Below are 17327 nucleotides of genomic sequence, written 5' to 3'. Positions count from 1 at the left end.
GGCTCACGGGGCTGAGCAACAGAAAGACGGCCAACCTGCTGTCTTAAAGCCTGATTTTAGTTTTTTACCTCTGTAAGAGCAAGGATCAATGCATCTACTTGCTGTTTTAATTGTAGTACCTGAGTGGGTAATTCTGCTGAATCCATAATTTTTTTTTAAGGCTCGTTCAATCTGTAACGCTCATGCGTTTTTGTTAGTGGATGGATTTGCAGCTGCAGAATTGTCACACTCAGTAGTCGTGTAGAGATTCTGTTGAACAAACATATCCAACTCTCAGGACTTCATCACTGTGCACAGCCTGTTTATGCAATATACATACACTCAATCTGATGTTAATGGAGAGATAGTATATATGAGAGTATATAGGTGAGAGACAGGCTATAGTATGGTGAGCACCTAGGAGTAGTATTAGGAGAGTGTTTAGGTGATGGTAGTAAGCAGATAGGTTCTAATGTCAAGTATAGTGCAGATGGTAGGGGACAGCAGATGGAGTATACAAGACAGAGTAACCTAGTGCAAGGATAGTTGATGGTAGTCCCAAGAGCTAACAGTCTATGCAGATGATAGGAAATAGCTTAGATAGAGATAGTCCTGGTATATGCAGTAGATGACAGTAGAAGTGCAGGTTAGTAAGGAATCCCCTGTGGGGTACTTATCACTAGATAGGTAGTAGTAACAAAGTTGAGTAGTGAGAGGTGATCCAGTAGCGAGATACGGATCGGCAGCGAGGTTCCGGTTCAGTTCAGGCAAAGGGAATAGCCAGCAGCTCCAGCTTCACAAGAGAAGGTGCGGTGAACATGCGGTTTGAACGAGCAATGAGTGAGAGAAAGCCGGCGATTGAAATAGCCGCTCATAGCGGCGCTCGGCGATGATGTCATTGCCCTTAAAGGTGTATGCGTCCCATTTGGATAGCAAGATGGGACGCAATATTAAGAGAGAAATGTGGAAATAAGGGTACCAGAGGTACCAGAACATTACACCATGCTGGGGGGGAGGCCTGTGCTCTGTCCTTGTCTTCATCCCACACTCAGTAGGTCATTGGTGGGGACTTTTTACTTCTCTTCACCAGGAATCCTTTAGGCATGTCTGTGGCAGAAGCTGTACAGCCTTTTTACGGAGCATCAGAGTGGCCCAGGGGCCAATTGCCCCCTTGCTCCCTGGTCCAGTCCTCCCCTGCCTCCTACAGATCCTGCACCTCTCTGTACAGCCGCAACACCACCCTGTATCTGCCCCCCCTCGTCTCAGCATTCAGCAGAGTCTGGAAGCTGACTCCAACCCTCCTCTGTTCCTCCTCCAGACCTTGTACTTTAATTCTTCCCAGATCCACCTGCATCTTCTTCCCGGTAGCAGCACAAGGTAAGGGGGTGTAAAGAAGGGTGGTTGACTTCTGATGGTGGGGGGGAGGGGCTCTTGATATCTCATGTAAGGGGGCGTGGGGTGCTTTGGACATCTAATCTTACAGATAAAACTGGCCCTTTGAGGGCAACCGTAATACTGATGTGGCCCGCGATGAAATTGAGTTCAACACCCCAGGCTTAAAGTCATAAGGGATGAGAAGATGCAAATCTATGAGATATGCAAATAAAGGTGATGACAAAAAAATCACAAACAAAAAACAAAATTAGTGAACAGGGTAACGAGTATATATGAAAGGAACCTCACAAAAATAATAATAAAGGGGCTGATGCATGGCTTAATAATGTGATGTCAAACCCCCCGTCAGAACTATTGGGACGGGATCATATAAGGCCATACATATTATTTTATACATATTGTTATATTGGGGATCCTGGCAGCCATTTTGTCATGAGGTGAATGGAAGTTCATTGTCATTGGGTGAAGAGTCTTACAGAAAATTATAGCAAAGACTTTCTCAGGCCAATAAATTAAAGGGGCCCAGACAACACGCCAAGATAAGGACCAGCCAGGGTGCCAGGCTGGGATATAAAGAGAGAAGTATAATTCTTGTCTGGATTTCAACAATGAACAAGAGATCAGAATGTTTAATTTTTTTTAACCACTTAAGCCCCGGAAGGCTGAGAGAGGTCACATGTCAAATCTGTCAAATTTTGTTTCCATATTTTGTGAGCTCATGAGAAGCTATGAATCCCATTCCAGAAGTTATTGGTTTTGGTTACTTTGATATTCTATAATAATATCCTCACATTACCTGTGTGATTCATATTATTATTCAATTATGTTTCACATTTTGTGTTTATTAACAGTTATATTTTTGACATTATTCTGCACTCATTTTATTTAATAAATATATATATTTTTGCACAAAATTGTATTCCTCTTATCTTCAGGTTAGCGCCAATAAACAATCTCGAGTTTTTGTTGATTTATGGAAATAAGTTGAGAATCTCCTTAATTATTGATCTTGGCTTATTTGCATAGACACTGCTTATCAGAGCAGTATAAGACAAAGTGACAGAGAAGACAAAGAAGACAAGGTGACAGAGAAGACAAGGTGACAGAGAAGACAACGTGACAGAGAAGACAACGTGACAGAGAAGACAAAGTGACAGAGAAGACAAAGTGACAGAGAAGACAACGTGACAGAGAAGACAACGTGACAGAGAAGACAAAGTGACAGAGAAGACAAAGTGACAGAGAAGACAAAGTGACAGAGAAGACAACGTGACAGAGAAGACAAAGTGACAGAGAAGACAACGTGACAGAGAAGACAACGTGACACACTGAAATGTCTGGCAGAATTTTATTACAATATTTTGTATACAATGTTTTACAGATAAATGGCATTTCCACCGATCTGTCCAGTCACCACATCTGAGAAGATCATACGGAGTCCACCACAAGGTGACTATAGACATGCAGGGCCCCAATCACAGGAAGAGTACTATATACACCCTGCATCCAAGTCATATACACCCGTCTCCTGAGTGCTATATACACCCTGCATCCAAGTCATATACACCCGTCTACTGAGTGCTATATACACCCTGCATCCAAGTCATATACACCCATCTCCTGAGTGCTATATACACCCTGCATCCAAGTCATATACACCCATCTCCTGAGTGCTATATACACCCTGCATCCAAGTCATATACACCCATCTCCTGAGAGGGCATCCCGAGTGTTCTCTACACTGAGGGAAAGTGCTATATATACTCTCCGCCCAGTGCCCAATCAGAGAAGAGTATTATATACACCCGCCACCCACCCACTGCCGGAGTGCTATATACACCCTGCTCCCAAGTCATTTATATACACCCAGCGTCCAGTCCAGAGAAGAGTATTATATACAAAGTAACAGACCCCTGGGGGAAGGGCAGACAGGGTAACACAGCTCCAGATTTGAGCAGATATCTTCCTCCTGACCAGAGAAGAATACGGCATACCACCCCCTCCCCACCCAACGTTGATACGAAGACAGGTTATAGAATGACACATCTCCACCCGGCTCCGTTATCGGTCTGCGATGGTGCCTCCGACTTTTCTTCAACGCTAAAAAATAAAATAAAAGTCAATGAGAACTCACGAAAGAGACGATACCGGGAGCCCCAACCAAGGTGAACTATGGAGAAATCAAATAAAGGTCAGATCTCCGCCTGTGAGCCACCCCAACCATCAGCCAATATAAACCCTGACCACCCCCCAATAATCCCTGACCATCATCCAATATCAACCCTGACCATTGTCCAATATCAACCCTGACCACCCCCCAATAATCCCTGACCATTGTCCAATATCAACCCTGACCACCCCCCAATAATCCCTGACCATCATCCAATATCAACCCTGACCATTGTCCAATATCAACCCTGACCACCCCCCAATAATCCCTGACCATTGTCCAATATCAACCCTGACCACCCCCCAATAATCCCTGACCATCATCCAATATCAACCCTGACCATTGTCCAATATCAACCCTGACCACCCCCCAATAATCCCTGACCATTGTCCAATATCAACCCTGACCACCCCCCAATAATCCCTGACCATTGTCCAATATCAACCCTGACCACCCCCCAATAATCCCTGACCATCATCCAATATCAACCCTGACCATCATCCAATATCAACCCTGACCATTGTCCAATATCAACCCTGACCACCCCCCAATAATCCCTGACCATTGTCCAATATCAACCCTGACCACCCCCCAATAATCCCTGACCATCATCCAATATCAACCCTGACCATTGTCCAATATCAACCCTGACCACCCCCCAATAATCCCTGACCATTGTCCAATATCAACCCTGACCACCCCCCAATAATCCCTGACCATTGTCCAATATCAACCCTGACCACCCCCCAATAATCCCTGACCATCATCCAATATCAACCCTGACCATTGTCCAATATCAACCCTGCCCACCCCCCATAATCCCTGACCATCGCCCAATATCAACCCTGACCATTGTCCAATATCAACCCTGACCATCCCCCAATAATCCCTGACCATTGTCCAATATCAACCCTGACCATCCCCCAATAATCCCTGACCATCATCCAATATCAACCCTGACCATTGTCCAATATCAACCCTGACCATCCCCCAATAATCCCTGACCATCGTCCAATATCAACCCTGCCCACCCCCCATAATCCCTGAATATCCCCCAATAATACATACATAATCTAGATTTCAGGGATGTGGGCACAATTTACCAGAATTTAGCAGCTATTTCATATCACTTCTAGGTGTGACTTCCCATTGTGTGCCTCCTAGGTGTGACTTCCCATTGTGTGCCTCCTAGGTGTGACTTCCCATTGTGTGCCTCCTAGGTGTGACTTCCCATTGTGTGCCTCCTAGGTGTGACTTCTCATTGTGTGCCTCCTAGGTGTGAATTCCCATTGTGTGCCTCCTAGGTGTGACTTCCCATTGTGTGCCTCCTAGGTGTGACTTCCCCTTGTGTGCCTCCTAGGTGTGACTTCCCATTGTGTGCCTCCTAGGTGTGACTTCCCATTGTGTGCCTCCTAGGTGTGACTTCCCATTGTGTGCCTCCTAGGTGTGACTTCCCATTGTGTGCCTCCTAGGTGTGAATTCCCATTGTGTGCCTCCTAGGTGTGAATTCCCATTGTGTGCCTCCTAGGTGTGACTTCCCATTGTGTGCGTCCTAGGTGTGACTTCCCATTGTGTGCCTCCTAGGTGTGATTTCTCATTGTGTGCCTCCTAGGTGTGACTTCCCATTGTGTGCCTCCTAGGTGTGAATTCCCATTGTGTGCCTCCTAGGTGTGAATTCCCATTGTGTGCCTCCTAGGTGTGACTTCCCATTGTGTGCCTCCTAGGTGTGACTTCCCATTGTGTGCCTCCTAGGTGTGATTTCTCATTGTGTGCCTCCTAGGTGTGACTTCCCATTGTGTGCCTCCTAGGTGTGACTTCCCATTGTGTGCGTCCTAGGTGTGACTTCCCATTGTGTGCCTCCTAGGTGTGACTTCCCATTGTGTGCCTCCTAGGTGTGAATTCCCATTGTGTGCCTCCTAGGTGTGACTTCCCATTGTGTGCCTCCTAGGTGTGAATTCCCATTGTGTGCCTCCTAGTTGTGACTTCCCATTGTGTGCGTCCTAGGTGTGACTTCCCATTGTGTGCCTCCTAGGTGTGACTTCCCATTGTGTGCCTCCTAGGTGTGACTTCCCATTGTGTGCGTCCTAGGTGTGACTTCCCATTGTGTGCCTCCTAGGTGTGACTTCCCATTGTGTGCCTCCTAGGTGTGAATTCCCATTGTGTGCCTCCTAGGTGTGACTTCCCATTGTGTGCCTCCTAGGTGTGACTTCCCATTGTGTGCCTCCTAGGTGTGACTTCCCATTGTGTGCCTCCTAGGTGTGACTTCCCATCGTGTGCCTCCTAGGTGTGACTTCCCATTGTGTGCCTCCTAGGTGTGACTTCCCATTGTGTGCCTCCTAGGTGTGACTTCCCATTGTGTGCCTCCTAGGTGTGACTTCCCATTGTGTGCCTCCTAGGTGTGACTTCCCATTGTGTGCCTCCTAGGTGTGAATTCCCATTGTGTGCCTCCTAGGTGTGAATTCCCATTGTGTGCCTCCTAGGTGTGACTTCCCATTGTGTGCCTCCTAGGTGTGAATTCCCATTGTGTGCCTCCTAGGTGTGAATTCCCATTGTGTGCCTCCTAGGTGTGAATTCCCATTGTGTGCGTCCTAGGTGTGACTTCCCATTGTGTGCCTCCTAGTTGTGACTTCCCATTGTGTGCCTCCTAGGTGTGACTTCCCATTGTGTGCCTCCTAGGTGTGACTTCCCATTGTGTGCGTCCTAGGTGTGACTTCCCATTGTGTGCCTCCTAGGTGTGACTTCCCATTGTGTGCCTCCTAGGTGTGAATTCCCATTGTGTGCCTCCTAGGTGTGACTTCCCATTGTGTGCCTCCTAGGTGTGAATTCCCATTGTGTGCCTCCTAGTTGTGACTTCCCATTGTGTGCGTCCTAGGTGTGACTTCCCATTGTGTGCCTCCTAGGTGTGACTTCCCATTGTGTGCGTCCTAGGTGTGACTTCCCCTTGTGTGCCTCCTAGGTGTGACTTCCCATTGTGTGCCTCCTAGGTGTGACTTCCCATTGTGTGCGTCCTAGGTGTGACTTCCCATTGTGTGCCTCCTAGGTGTGAATTCCCATTGTGTGCCTCCTAGGTGTGACTTCCCATTGTGTGCCTCCTAGGTGTGACTTCCCATTGTGTGCGTCCTAGGTGTGACTTCCCATTGTGTGCCTCCTAGGTGTGACTTCCCATTGTGTGCGTCCTAGGTGTGACTTCCCATTGTGTGCCTCCTAGGTGTGACTTCCCATTGTGTGCCTCCTAGGTGTGAATTCCCATTGTGTGCCTCCTAGGTGTGAATTCCCATTGTGTGCCTCCTAGGTGTGACTTCCCATTGTGTGCGTCTTAGGTGTGACTTCCCCTTGTGTGCCTCCTAGGTGTGAATTCCCATTGTGTGCCTCCTAGGTGTGACTTCCCATTGTGTGCCTCCTAGGTGTGACTTCCCATTGTGTGCCTCCTAGGTGTGACTTCCCATTGTGTGCCTCCTAGGTGTGACTTCCCATTGTGTGCCTCCTAGGTGTGACTTCCCATTGTGTGCCTCCTAGGTGTGACTTCCCCATTGTGTGCCTCCTAGGTGTGACTCCCCATTGTGTGCCTCCTAGGTGTGACTTCCCATCGTGTGCCTCCTAGGTGTGACTTCCCATTGTGTGCCTCCTAGGTGTGACTTCCCATTGTGTGCCTCCTAGGTGTGAATTCCCATTGTGTGCCTCCTAGGTGTGACTTCCCATTGTGTGCCTCCTAGGTGTGACTTCCTATTGTGTGCGTCCTAGGTGTGACTTCCCCTTGTGTGCCTCCTAGGTGTGAATTCCCATTGTGTGCCTCCTAGGTGTGAATTCCCATTGTGTGCCTCCTAGGTGTGACTTCCCATTGTGTGCCTCCTAGGTGTGACTTCCCCATTGTGTGCCTCCTAGGTGTGACTTCCCCATTGTGTGCCTCCTAGGTGTGATTTCTCATTGTGTGCCTCCTAGGTGTGACTTCCCCATTGTGTGCCTCCTAGGTGTGATTTCTCATTGTGTGCCTCCTAGGTGTGACTTCCCCATTGTGTGCCTCCTGAGTGTGTCTTTCCATGGTTAATTGAGTCACCTATTGTTTCTGTCTGTCTGTCAATCCTGATAGGATTATTCTTGTGATGTTTACCCCAATGTGTAAGATTTGGTTTTATTGTTCATGTGGTGACTGACCTATTTTTGAAGTGTATAGAAACTTATATTTGGAATAAAGTCAATGTGGAGTGGTGTTTGGAGGAAATCATGAATTACAGAGAACCGATGCTGAATGTCTCAGAAGTGCTCTGGGCGCTGGAAGATTTGGAGTTTCTAGGCGTTCAGGAATGGGAGCTGGAGATCGCCTACAGTCGGTTGCTAGATTGGGCTCAGCAGCAGGTCTGGGCTTCCTTTGCCTGGGACTATTAGGAAGTACCAGCTGACAGCTCTGAAATCCTGGCTGAAGTGTCAGCAATGGGGGAGAGTGCGTGCTTTTGCCTCCACCAGGTATGGAAGCGGAGCTCTTATGGCGGATGCAGCAAGTGCGGATTCATCTTGACGAGCTTGGATGGGGGAATGTCTGTACAGCAGATGGGCGAGGGTACAGGAGATGGAGTAGTCGGCTCATCTCCCCAGTGGCAGTATGATGACCCAAGAGCAGAGGAAAGGGTTCCCCACCCCAGACTTGCACCTGGGAGACAGTACCAGAGGAATGTCATCCCAGCAACTGGATAAAGGTACGGGGGATGGAGCAGCCGGCTCATCTCCCCAGTGGCAGTTCTACAGTCCAGGAGAGAAGGCGGTCGTCCTCCCTTCCCAACAGTTAGCCAGGGCGGAGGATGTGGGGTCTCCCCCCCAATCTAGGTGACCTTGTGGGGGAGGGGGCAATGATACATTTATCTGACGTGGATGAGGGGTCCTGATAAATCTAGCTGACCTTGTGAGGAAGGAAGCAATGATAAATCTAGCTGACCTTGTGGAGGAGGCGGGGCTATGATAAATCTAGCTGACCTTGTGGAGGAGGCGGGGCTATGATAAATCTAGCTGACCTTGTGAGGAAGGGAGCAATGATAAATTTAGCTGACCTTGTGGAGGAGGCGGGGCTATGATAAATCTAGCTGACCTTGTGGAGGAGGCGGGGCTATGATAAATCTAGCTGACCTTGTGGAGGAGGCGGGGCTATGATAAATCTAGCTGACCTTGTGGAGGAGGCGGGGCTATGATAAATCTAGCTGACCTTGTGGAGGAGGCGGGGCTATGATAAATCTAGCTGACCTTGTGGAGGAGGCGGGGCTATGATAAATTTAGCTGACCTTGTGGAGGAGGTGGGGCTATGATAAATTTAGCTGACCTTGTGGAGGAGGCGGGGCTATGATAAATTTAGCTGATTTTGTGGGGGAGGGTCCTGATAAGTTTAGCTGACCTTTTGGAGGAGGGGCATTGATAATTATAGCTGACCTTTTGGAGGAGGGGCGTTGATAAATATAGTTGACCTTGTGGGGAGGGCCCTGATAAATGTAGCTGACCTTTGCGTGTTTTTAGACATTTTAGGAATTTGATGTCCCGGATTTGAAGGACTCGATGTACATACGGCTCAGTGACTCGCATTCGCTTCCATGATGCTTCTTCTGAATTTCCAGAATCTTCTCTCAGCACGTTAACCTGTAGAGGGAACACACAAATCATTACACCAATAAAGTATTTAAATATACAAAACTTTATCAGTCTAAACTATTTTTTTAGTAAATTTCCAGCAAAATCTTGAGTGATAATGTAAGTCTATGGCCATGTTCAATGACCCGCGTGCCAAGATAAGCCTAACGGTGCTGGAAGCTCGCACCTGATAACATACCATGCCTGGGCAGCTATATAAAGGCTCCAGCAAATTGGGGATACCATTACATCTCCATCCCATGTTCCATGGGTATGAAGCAGACCCTAACCCTAACCCATTCCTCAATGATCCCAATAAACATAATGGGGTGGGCTGTGCATTGTGTAGGACATGGCGCCATCTTCTGTGTAAGACATGACGCCATCCTCTGTGTAGGACATGACGCCATCCTCTGTGTAGGACATGACGCCATCCTCTGTGTAGGACATGGCGCCATCTTCTGTGTAGGACATGGCGCCATCTTCTGTGTAGGACACGGCAAAATCCTCTGTGTGGGACATGTCACTGTCTTCCGTGAATGACATGACGCCATCCTCTGTGTAGGACATGACGCCATCCTCTGTGTAGGACATGGAGCCATCTTCTGTGTAGAACATGGCGCCATCTTCTGTGAATGACATGACGCCATCCTCTATGTAGGACATGGCGCCATCTTCTGTGTAGGACATGGCGCCATCTTCTGTGTAGGACATGGCGCCATATTTTGTGTAGGACATGGTGCCTTCTTCTGTGTATGACATGGCGCCATCTTCTGTGTAGGACATGGCGCCATATTTTGTTTAGGACATGGCTCCATCTTCTGTGTAGGACATGGCGCCATATTTTGTGTAGGACATGGTGCCTTCTTCTGTGTAGGACATGGTGCCTTATTCTGTGTAGAACATGGTGCCTTCTTCTGTGTAGAACATGGTGCCTCCTTCTGTGTAAGACATGGCGCCATCTTCTGTGTAGGACATGGCGCCATCTTCTGTGTAGGACATGGCGCCTTTTTCTGTGTAGGACGTGGTGCCTCCTTCTGTATAGGACATGGCGCCATCTTCTCTGTAGGACATGGCGCCATCTTCTCTGTAGGACATGGCGCCATCTTCTCTGTAGGACATGGCACCATATTTTGTGTAGGACATGGTGCCTTCTTCTGTGTAGAACATGGTGCTGTCTTCTGTGTAAGACATGGTGCCATCTTCTGTGTAGGACATGGCACAATCTTCTGTGCGGACATGGCGCCATCATCTGTGTGGGACATGGTGCCATCTTCTGTGTAAGACATGGCGCAATCTTTTGTATAAGACATGGTGCAATCTTCTGTGCAGGACATGGCGCCATCCTCTGTGTGGGACATGGTGCCATCTTCTGTGTAAGACATGGTGCCATCCTCTGTGTGGGACATGGTGCCATCTTCTGTGTAAGACATGGTGCAATCTTCTGTGTAAGACATGGTGCAATCTTCTGTGTAGGACATGGTGCAATCTTCTGTGCAGGACATGGTGCAATCTTCTGTGCAGGACATGGTGCAATCTTCTGTGCAGGACATGGTGCAATCTTCTGTGTAAGACATGGTGCAATCTTCTGTGTGGGACATGGTGCAATCTTCTGTGTAAGACACGATGCAATCTTCTGTGTAGGACATGGCACCATCTTCTGTGTGGGACACGGTGCCATCTTCTGTGTAAGACATGGCGCCATCCTCTGTGTGGGACACGGTGCCATCTTCTGTGTAGGACACGGTGCCATCTTCTGTGTAGGACATGGTGCCATCTTCTGTGTAGGACATGGTGCCATCTTCTGTGTAGGAGATGGCGCAATCTTCTGTATAAGACATGGTGCAATCTTCTGTGCAGGACATGGCACCATCTTCTGTGTAAGACATGGTGCCATCCTCTGTGTGGGACATGGTGCCATCTTCTGTGTAAGACATGGTGCAATCTTCTGTGTAAGACATGGTGCAATCTTCTGTGTGGGACATGGTGCAATCTTCTGTGTAAGACACGACGCAATCTTCTGTGTAGGACATGGCACCATCTTCTGTGTGGGACACGGTGCCATCTTCTGTGTAAGACATGGCGCCATCCTCTGTGTGGGACACGGTGCCATCTTCTGTGTAGGACACGGTGCCATCTTCTGTGTAGGACATGGTGCCATCTTCTGTGTAGGACATGGTGCCATCTTCTGTGTAGGACATGGTGCCATCTTCTGTGTAGGACATGGCGCCATCTTCTGTGTAGGACATGGCACCATCTTCTGTGTGGGACATGGTGCCATCTTCTGTGTAGGACATGGTGCCTTCTTCTGTGTAGGACATGGTGCCTCCTTCTCTGTAGGACATGGTGCCTTCTTCTGTGTAAGACATGGCACCATCCTCTGTGTGGGACACGGTGCCATCTTCTGTGTAGGACATGGTGCCATCTTCTGTGTAAGACATGGCACAATCTTCTGTGTAGGACATGGTGCCTCTTCTGTGTAGGACATGGTGCCATCTTCTGTGTAAGACACGGTGCCATCTTCTGTGTAAGACATGGTGCCATCTTCTGTGTAAGACATGGCGTCATCCTCTGTGTGGGACATGGTGCCATCTTCTGTGTAAGACATGGCGCCATCCTCTGTGTGGGACATGGTGCCATCTTCTGTGTAGGACATGGTGCCTTCTTCTGTGTAGGACATGGTGCCTCCTTCTCTGTAGGACATGGTGCCATCTTCTGTGTAAGACATGGCACCATCCTCTGTGTGGGACATGGTGCCATCTTCTGTGTAGGACATGGTGCCATCTTCTGTGTAAGACATGGTGCCATCTTCTGTGCAGGACATGGCACCATCTTCTGTGTAAGACATGGCGTCGTCCTCTGTGTGGGACATGGTGCCATCTTCTGTGCAGGACATGGTGCCTTCTTCTGTGCAGGACATGGTGCCATCTTCTGTGTAGGACATGGTGCCATCTTCTGTGTAGGACATGGTGCCTTCTTCTGTGCAGGACATGGTGCCATCTTCTGTGTAGGACATGGTGCCATCTTCTGTGTAAGACATGGTGCCATCTTCTGTGTAAGACATGGTGCCATCTTCTGTGCAGGACATGGTGCCTTCTTCTGTGCAGGACATGGTGCCATCTTCTGTGTAGGACATGGTGCCATCTTCTGTGTAAGACATGGTGCCATCTTCTGTGTAAGACATGGTGCCATCTTCTGTGCAGGACATGGTGCCTTCTTCTGTGCAGGACATGGTGCCATCCTCTGTGTAGGACATGGTGCCATCTTCTGTGTAAGACATGGTGCCATCTTCTGTGTAAGACATGGCGTCGTCCTCTGTGTGGGACATGGTGCCATCTTCTGTGTAAGACATGGCGCCATCCTCTGTAAGGGACATGGTGCCATTTTCTGTGTAGAGAAACACTTTGAATAAAAGGTTTTAATGAGTATGAAGCCAGAGGCATTTGGAATAGGATGGATAAGGTCAGAACCGGCCCTTTTTAGGTGCTGAGAGGCAGATTCTGGTCAGGATCTGTTTGAAAGAAGGCCAGAATGCAGAATACACGGTAATTGTGACGGTACTCACCGTTACTGGAAATAAAAGACAGACACTATCTGTGGGGCCCTTGGAGTAATGTTACTTTGTATTCAAGTCCATGTCACCCCAGAGACAGTCAGACTCATAGCGGAGGCTCAACCACCTGTCTTCCACACATTGTGGATTATGTTGATTCCATGTACTCCACCTAGGCTGGTTTAGGTGATAAGTTAATTAGCATGTTAATGATATCCTTGTCAGCTAAAGTAGTTGCTAGAGGGGGATTAGCCATGAGTCAGCTGTACCTCGTTATCTAACCATTGTGTGATGTTTTGGGTAAATATTCGGGTCATTCTTCATGTAGTGACTGTCATACTTTTCAAGTGTATAAAAAGTTTGTATTCTTGTTCAATAAAGGAGTTTTTCCAGATTTTGCAGCTGAAACGAGTGCTGCCTCATTCTTGGTTGCAATAGGCTGCTATAATATCTGATATCTAGGAAGCGATATAGTGACGGAAGCCCACAAATACAGTGTGGGTCGCGGTTTCGTTACAGAAATGACTGGCATGGAAATGACTGCACTCACACCAGCTGAAGTAAGCTTTTCAGGTACGATAATAAATCTACCTGGACGTTGCTTTTCTTGTCTTCAGCAAGGTAGGAATCACAGACTCAGAAGACCTCTCTATCCTTCAAGACCTCGGGTTCAACAGCCATGCCATTAAAGCCAGAGACTGTGAGGCAGAGTTGAATAGAGGGCCCTGAAAGAGCAGATCCGATCGTTGGGAAGATGCCAGGGGTCTTCTGTGAAAAGTCTATGTCTGTGGGCCAGTTTGGCACCAAAAGAATCACAGACTTCCTCTCTATCGCTCTCCTCGCTCTATCTTGTGAAACAGGCAAGGTAGAATGCTGGGTGGAGGAAAGATATAGATCAGCTTGAACTGAGACCAGGCTAGAGGATCCCTAGCTTTAGATACAGAGGTAGCTTGTTGTGTCTGGAGGGCAGGGTCGGCACTTCTGGAGTCCCCTATTTTTTGAATATCAGACTGAACACATCAGGATGAAGAAACCATTCCATACAGACATTTCCCAGCACACTTAGCAGCTGCAAAAGTCCAAACTGACCATCTAACAATTCAACGCTAACACCAGAGGGTTTCCTCACGCGTTTGCCAATCTACGATGGAACCGCAGTGCTTACACCAAGGCTCCTCTGTGTACTGCGCTCCTAGCTCTAGATTTTTGTGTCTCAGCATATATAGCAGTGGATAAATTGAGGGCAGGATTGTCTGGAGGGAGCCCATTCTTCCTTAAAAGGAGGCAAATCAGACTGAACAGATTGGATGAAGAAACCATTCACCTTAATCCAGGCAGCGGTGGCTGGGATAATCCATCTGCCAATTATACACTCCTGAGATGTGGATTGCAGAAGATGCTGGACAGTTAGTTTCTGTCTAGGAGAGAATCTGGTATGCTTCCTTCTAGGCAGCCAAGCTCCTTGTGCCTCCCTAAAGGTTTATATATGTCACTGTGGTGGTGCTGTCTGACTGCACCCAGATTGAGTGTCTTTTTTTCCTGAGCTCCAAGATGTTGAGGAGGAGTTAGGCCGTCTCCCTGGACCATTTTCCTTGAACCATCAAGGATTGAAAGACTCATCCCTAGCCTCACAAACTAACGTCTGTTGTAAGAACCTTCCAATTGTAGGGGAGGAAGGAGTCTCCCATTCTCCATGTTGGTGGTGATCCATTGTTTACGGGGATAGAAGCAATGGGTAGACGCAGGGAAAGAGCCGGCCTTTTCCATGCTGATAGAATGTTTACTAGCAAAGTTCTTGAATGGAACTGGGAGAAGGGTGCAACCATTAGGCCTATAACTCTCATGGCGAATCTCCCTGTGGGATTTCATTTGAATCTCAGCTGTGGAGCAAAAGAACTTAGAGAAAATTTCTGTTCTCCTAGAAAGACCTTTGTGTGAGAAGTATCCGGATTTAGGTGAAGATATTCTAGGCCAGGGGTCTCCAAACGTTCTCAAACAAAGGACCAGTAAACTGCCCTTCATACTGAGGCCAGTAAGAGTAGAAAAAGACCCGGTGTCAGTGGGAGTAAACTATGGCCCATCGTCGGTGTCAGTGGGAGTAAACTATGGCCCATCGTCGGTGTCAGTGGGAGTAAACTATGACCCATCGTCGGTGTCAGTGGGAGTAAACTATGACCCATCGTCGGTGTCAGTGAGAGTAAACTATGACCCATCGTCAGTGTCAGTGAGAGTAAACTATGACCCATCGTCGGTGTCAGTGGGAGTAAACTATGGCCCATCGTCGCTGTCAGTGAGAGTAAACTATGACCCATCGTCAGTGTCAGTGAGAGTAAACTATGACCCATCGTCAGTGTCAGTGAGAGTAAACTATGACCCATCGTCGGTGTCAGTGGGAGTAAACTATGGCCCATCGTCGGTGTCAGTGGGAGTAAACTATGGCCCATCGTCGGTGTCAGTGGGAGTAAACTATGGCCCATCGTCGGTGTCAGTGGGAGTAAACTATGGCCCATCGTCGGTGTCAGTGGGAGTAAACTATGGCCCATCGTTAGTGTCAGTGGGAGTAAACTATGACCCATCGTCAGTGTCAGTGAGAGTAAACTATGGCCCATCGTCGGTGTCAGTGGGAGTAAACTATGGCCCATCGTCGGTGTCAGTGGGAGTAAACTATGACCCATCGTCGGTGTCAGTGGGAGTAAACTATGACCCATCGTCGGTGTCAGTGGGAGTAAACTATGACCCATCGTCAGTGTCAGTGGGAGTAAACTATGGCCCATCGTCGGTGTCAGTGGGAGTAAACTATGGCCCATCGTTAGTGTCAGTGAGAGTAAACTATGACCCATCGTCGGTGTCAGTGGGAGTAAACTATGACCCATCGTCGGTGTCAGTGGGAGTAAACTATGGCCCATCGTCGCTGTCAGTGAGAGTAAACTATGACCCATCGTCAGTGTCAGTGGGAGTAAACTATGGCCCATCGTCGGTGTCAGTGGGAGTAAACTATGGCCCATCGTTAGTGTCAGTGGGAGTAAACTATGGCCCATCGTCGGTGTCAGTGGGAGTAAACTATGACCCATCGTCGGTGTCAGTGGGAGTAAACTATGGCCCATCGTCGGTGTCAGTGGGAGTAAACTATGACCCATCGTCGGTGTCAGTGGGAGTAAACTATGACCCATCGTCGGTGTCAGTGGGAGTAAACTATGGCCCATCGTCGGTGTCAGTGAGAGTAAACTATGACCCATCGTCGGTGTCAGTGGGAGTAAACTATGGCCCATTGTCGGTGTCAGTGAGAGTAAACTATGACCCATCGTCTGTGTCAGTGGGAGTAAACTATGACCCATCGTCGGTGTCAGTGAGAGTAAACTATGGCCCATCGTCGGTGTCAGTGGGAGTAAACTATGGCCCATCGTCGGTGTCAGTGGGAGTAAACTATGGCCCATCGTCGGTGTCAGTGAGAGTAAACTATGACCCATCGTCTGTGTCAGTGGGAGTAAACTATGACCCATCGTCGGTGTCAGTGGGAGTAAACTATGGCCCATCGTCTGTGTCAGTGGGAGTAAACTATGACCCATCGTCTGTGTCAGTGGGAGTAAACTATGGCCCATCGTCGGTGTCAGTGGGAGTAAACTATGGCCCATCGTCAGTGTCAGTGGGAGTAAACTATGGCCCATCGTCGGTGTCAGTGGGAGTAAACTATGGCCCATCGTCGGTGTCAGTGGGAGTAAACTATGGCCCATCGTCGGTGTCAGTGGGAGTAAACTATGGCCCATCGTCGGTGTCAGTGGGAGTAAACTATGGCCCATCGTCGGTGTCAGTGAGAGTAAACTATGGCCCATCGTTAGTGTCAGTGGGAGTAAACTATGACCCATCGTCGGTGTCAGTGGGAGTAAACTATGGCCCATCGTCGGTGTCAGTAGGAGTAAACTATGGCCCATCGTTAGTGTCAGTAGGAGTAAACTATGGCCCATCGTCGGTGTCAGTGGGAGTAAACTATGACCCATCGTCGGTGTCAGTGGGAGTAAACTATGACCCATCGTCGGTGTCAGTGGGAGTAAACTATGGCCCATCGTCTGTGTCAGTGGGAGTAAACTATGGCCCATCGTCGGTGTCAGTGGGAGTAAACTATGGCCCATCGTCAGTGTCAGTGGGAGTAAACTATGGCCCATCGTCGGTGTCAGTGGGAGTAAACTATGGCCCATCGTCGGTGTCAGTGGGAGTAAACTATGGCCCATCGTCGGTGTCAGTGGGAGTAAACTATGGCCCATCGTCGGTGTCAGTGGGAGTAAACTATGGCCCATCGTCGGTGTCAGTGAGAGTAAACTATGGCCCATCGTTAGTGTCAGTGGGAGTAAACTATGGCCCATCGTCGGTGTCAGTGGGAGTAAACTATGGCCCATCGTTAGTGTCAGTGGGAGTAAACTATGGCCCATCGTCGGTGTCAGTGGGAGTAAACTATGACCCATCGTCGGTGTCAGTGGGAGTAAACTATGACCCATCGTCGGTGTCAGTGGGAGTAAACTATGACCCATCGTCGGTGTCAGTGGGAGTAAACTATGGCCCATCGTCGGTGTCAGTGAGAGTAAACTATGACCCATCGTCGGTGTCAGTGAGAGTAAACTATGGCCCATC

The 17327-nt window shown here is 48.5% G+C and overlaps 1 protein-coding gene across 1 annotated transcript in view; it reads right to left on the bottom strand.

Moving 5' to 3' along the window:
• Positions 1-3372: 3372 nt before the first annotated feature.
• The window catches only part of ARHGEF39 (Rho guanine nucleotide exchange factor 39), a 77540-nt gene continuing 63585 nt past the window's right edge, over positions 3373-17327 (bottom strand). Inside the window, exons 11-12 of the mRNA XM_082261469.1 lie at positions 9090-9160; positions 3373-3474 (exon numbers count right to left, since the gene is read on the bottom strand). Coding sequence (XP_082117595.1) covers positions 3405-3474; positions 9090-9160 — 141 coding nt within the window. The 3' untranslated portion in view covers positions 3373-3404. The remainder of the gene's footprint in view (positions 3475-9089; positions 9161-17327) is intronic.

This window comes from Pelophylax lessonae (assembly GCF_965119305.1).
Source record: "Pelophylax lessonae genome assembly, chromosome: 1".
NCBI classification, from domain to species: domain Eukaryota; kingdom Metazoa; phylum Chordata; class Amphibia; order Anura; family Ranidae; genus Pelophylax; species Pelophylax lessonae.
Note: the sequence above shows the minus strand (reverse complement) of the source record. Positions and strands in the feature narration are given on the sequence as shown.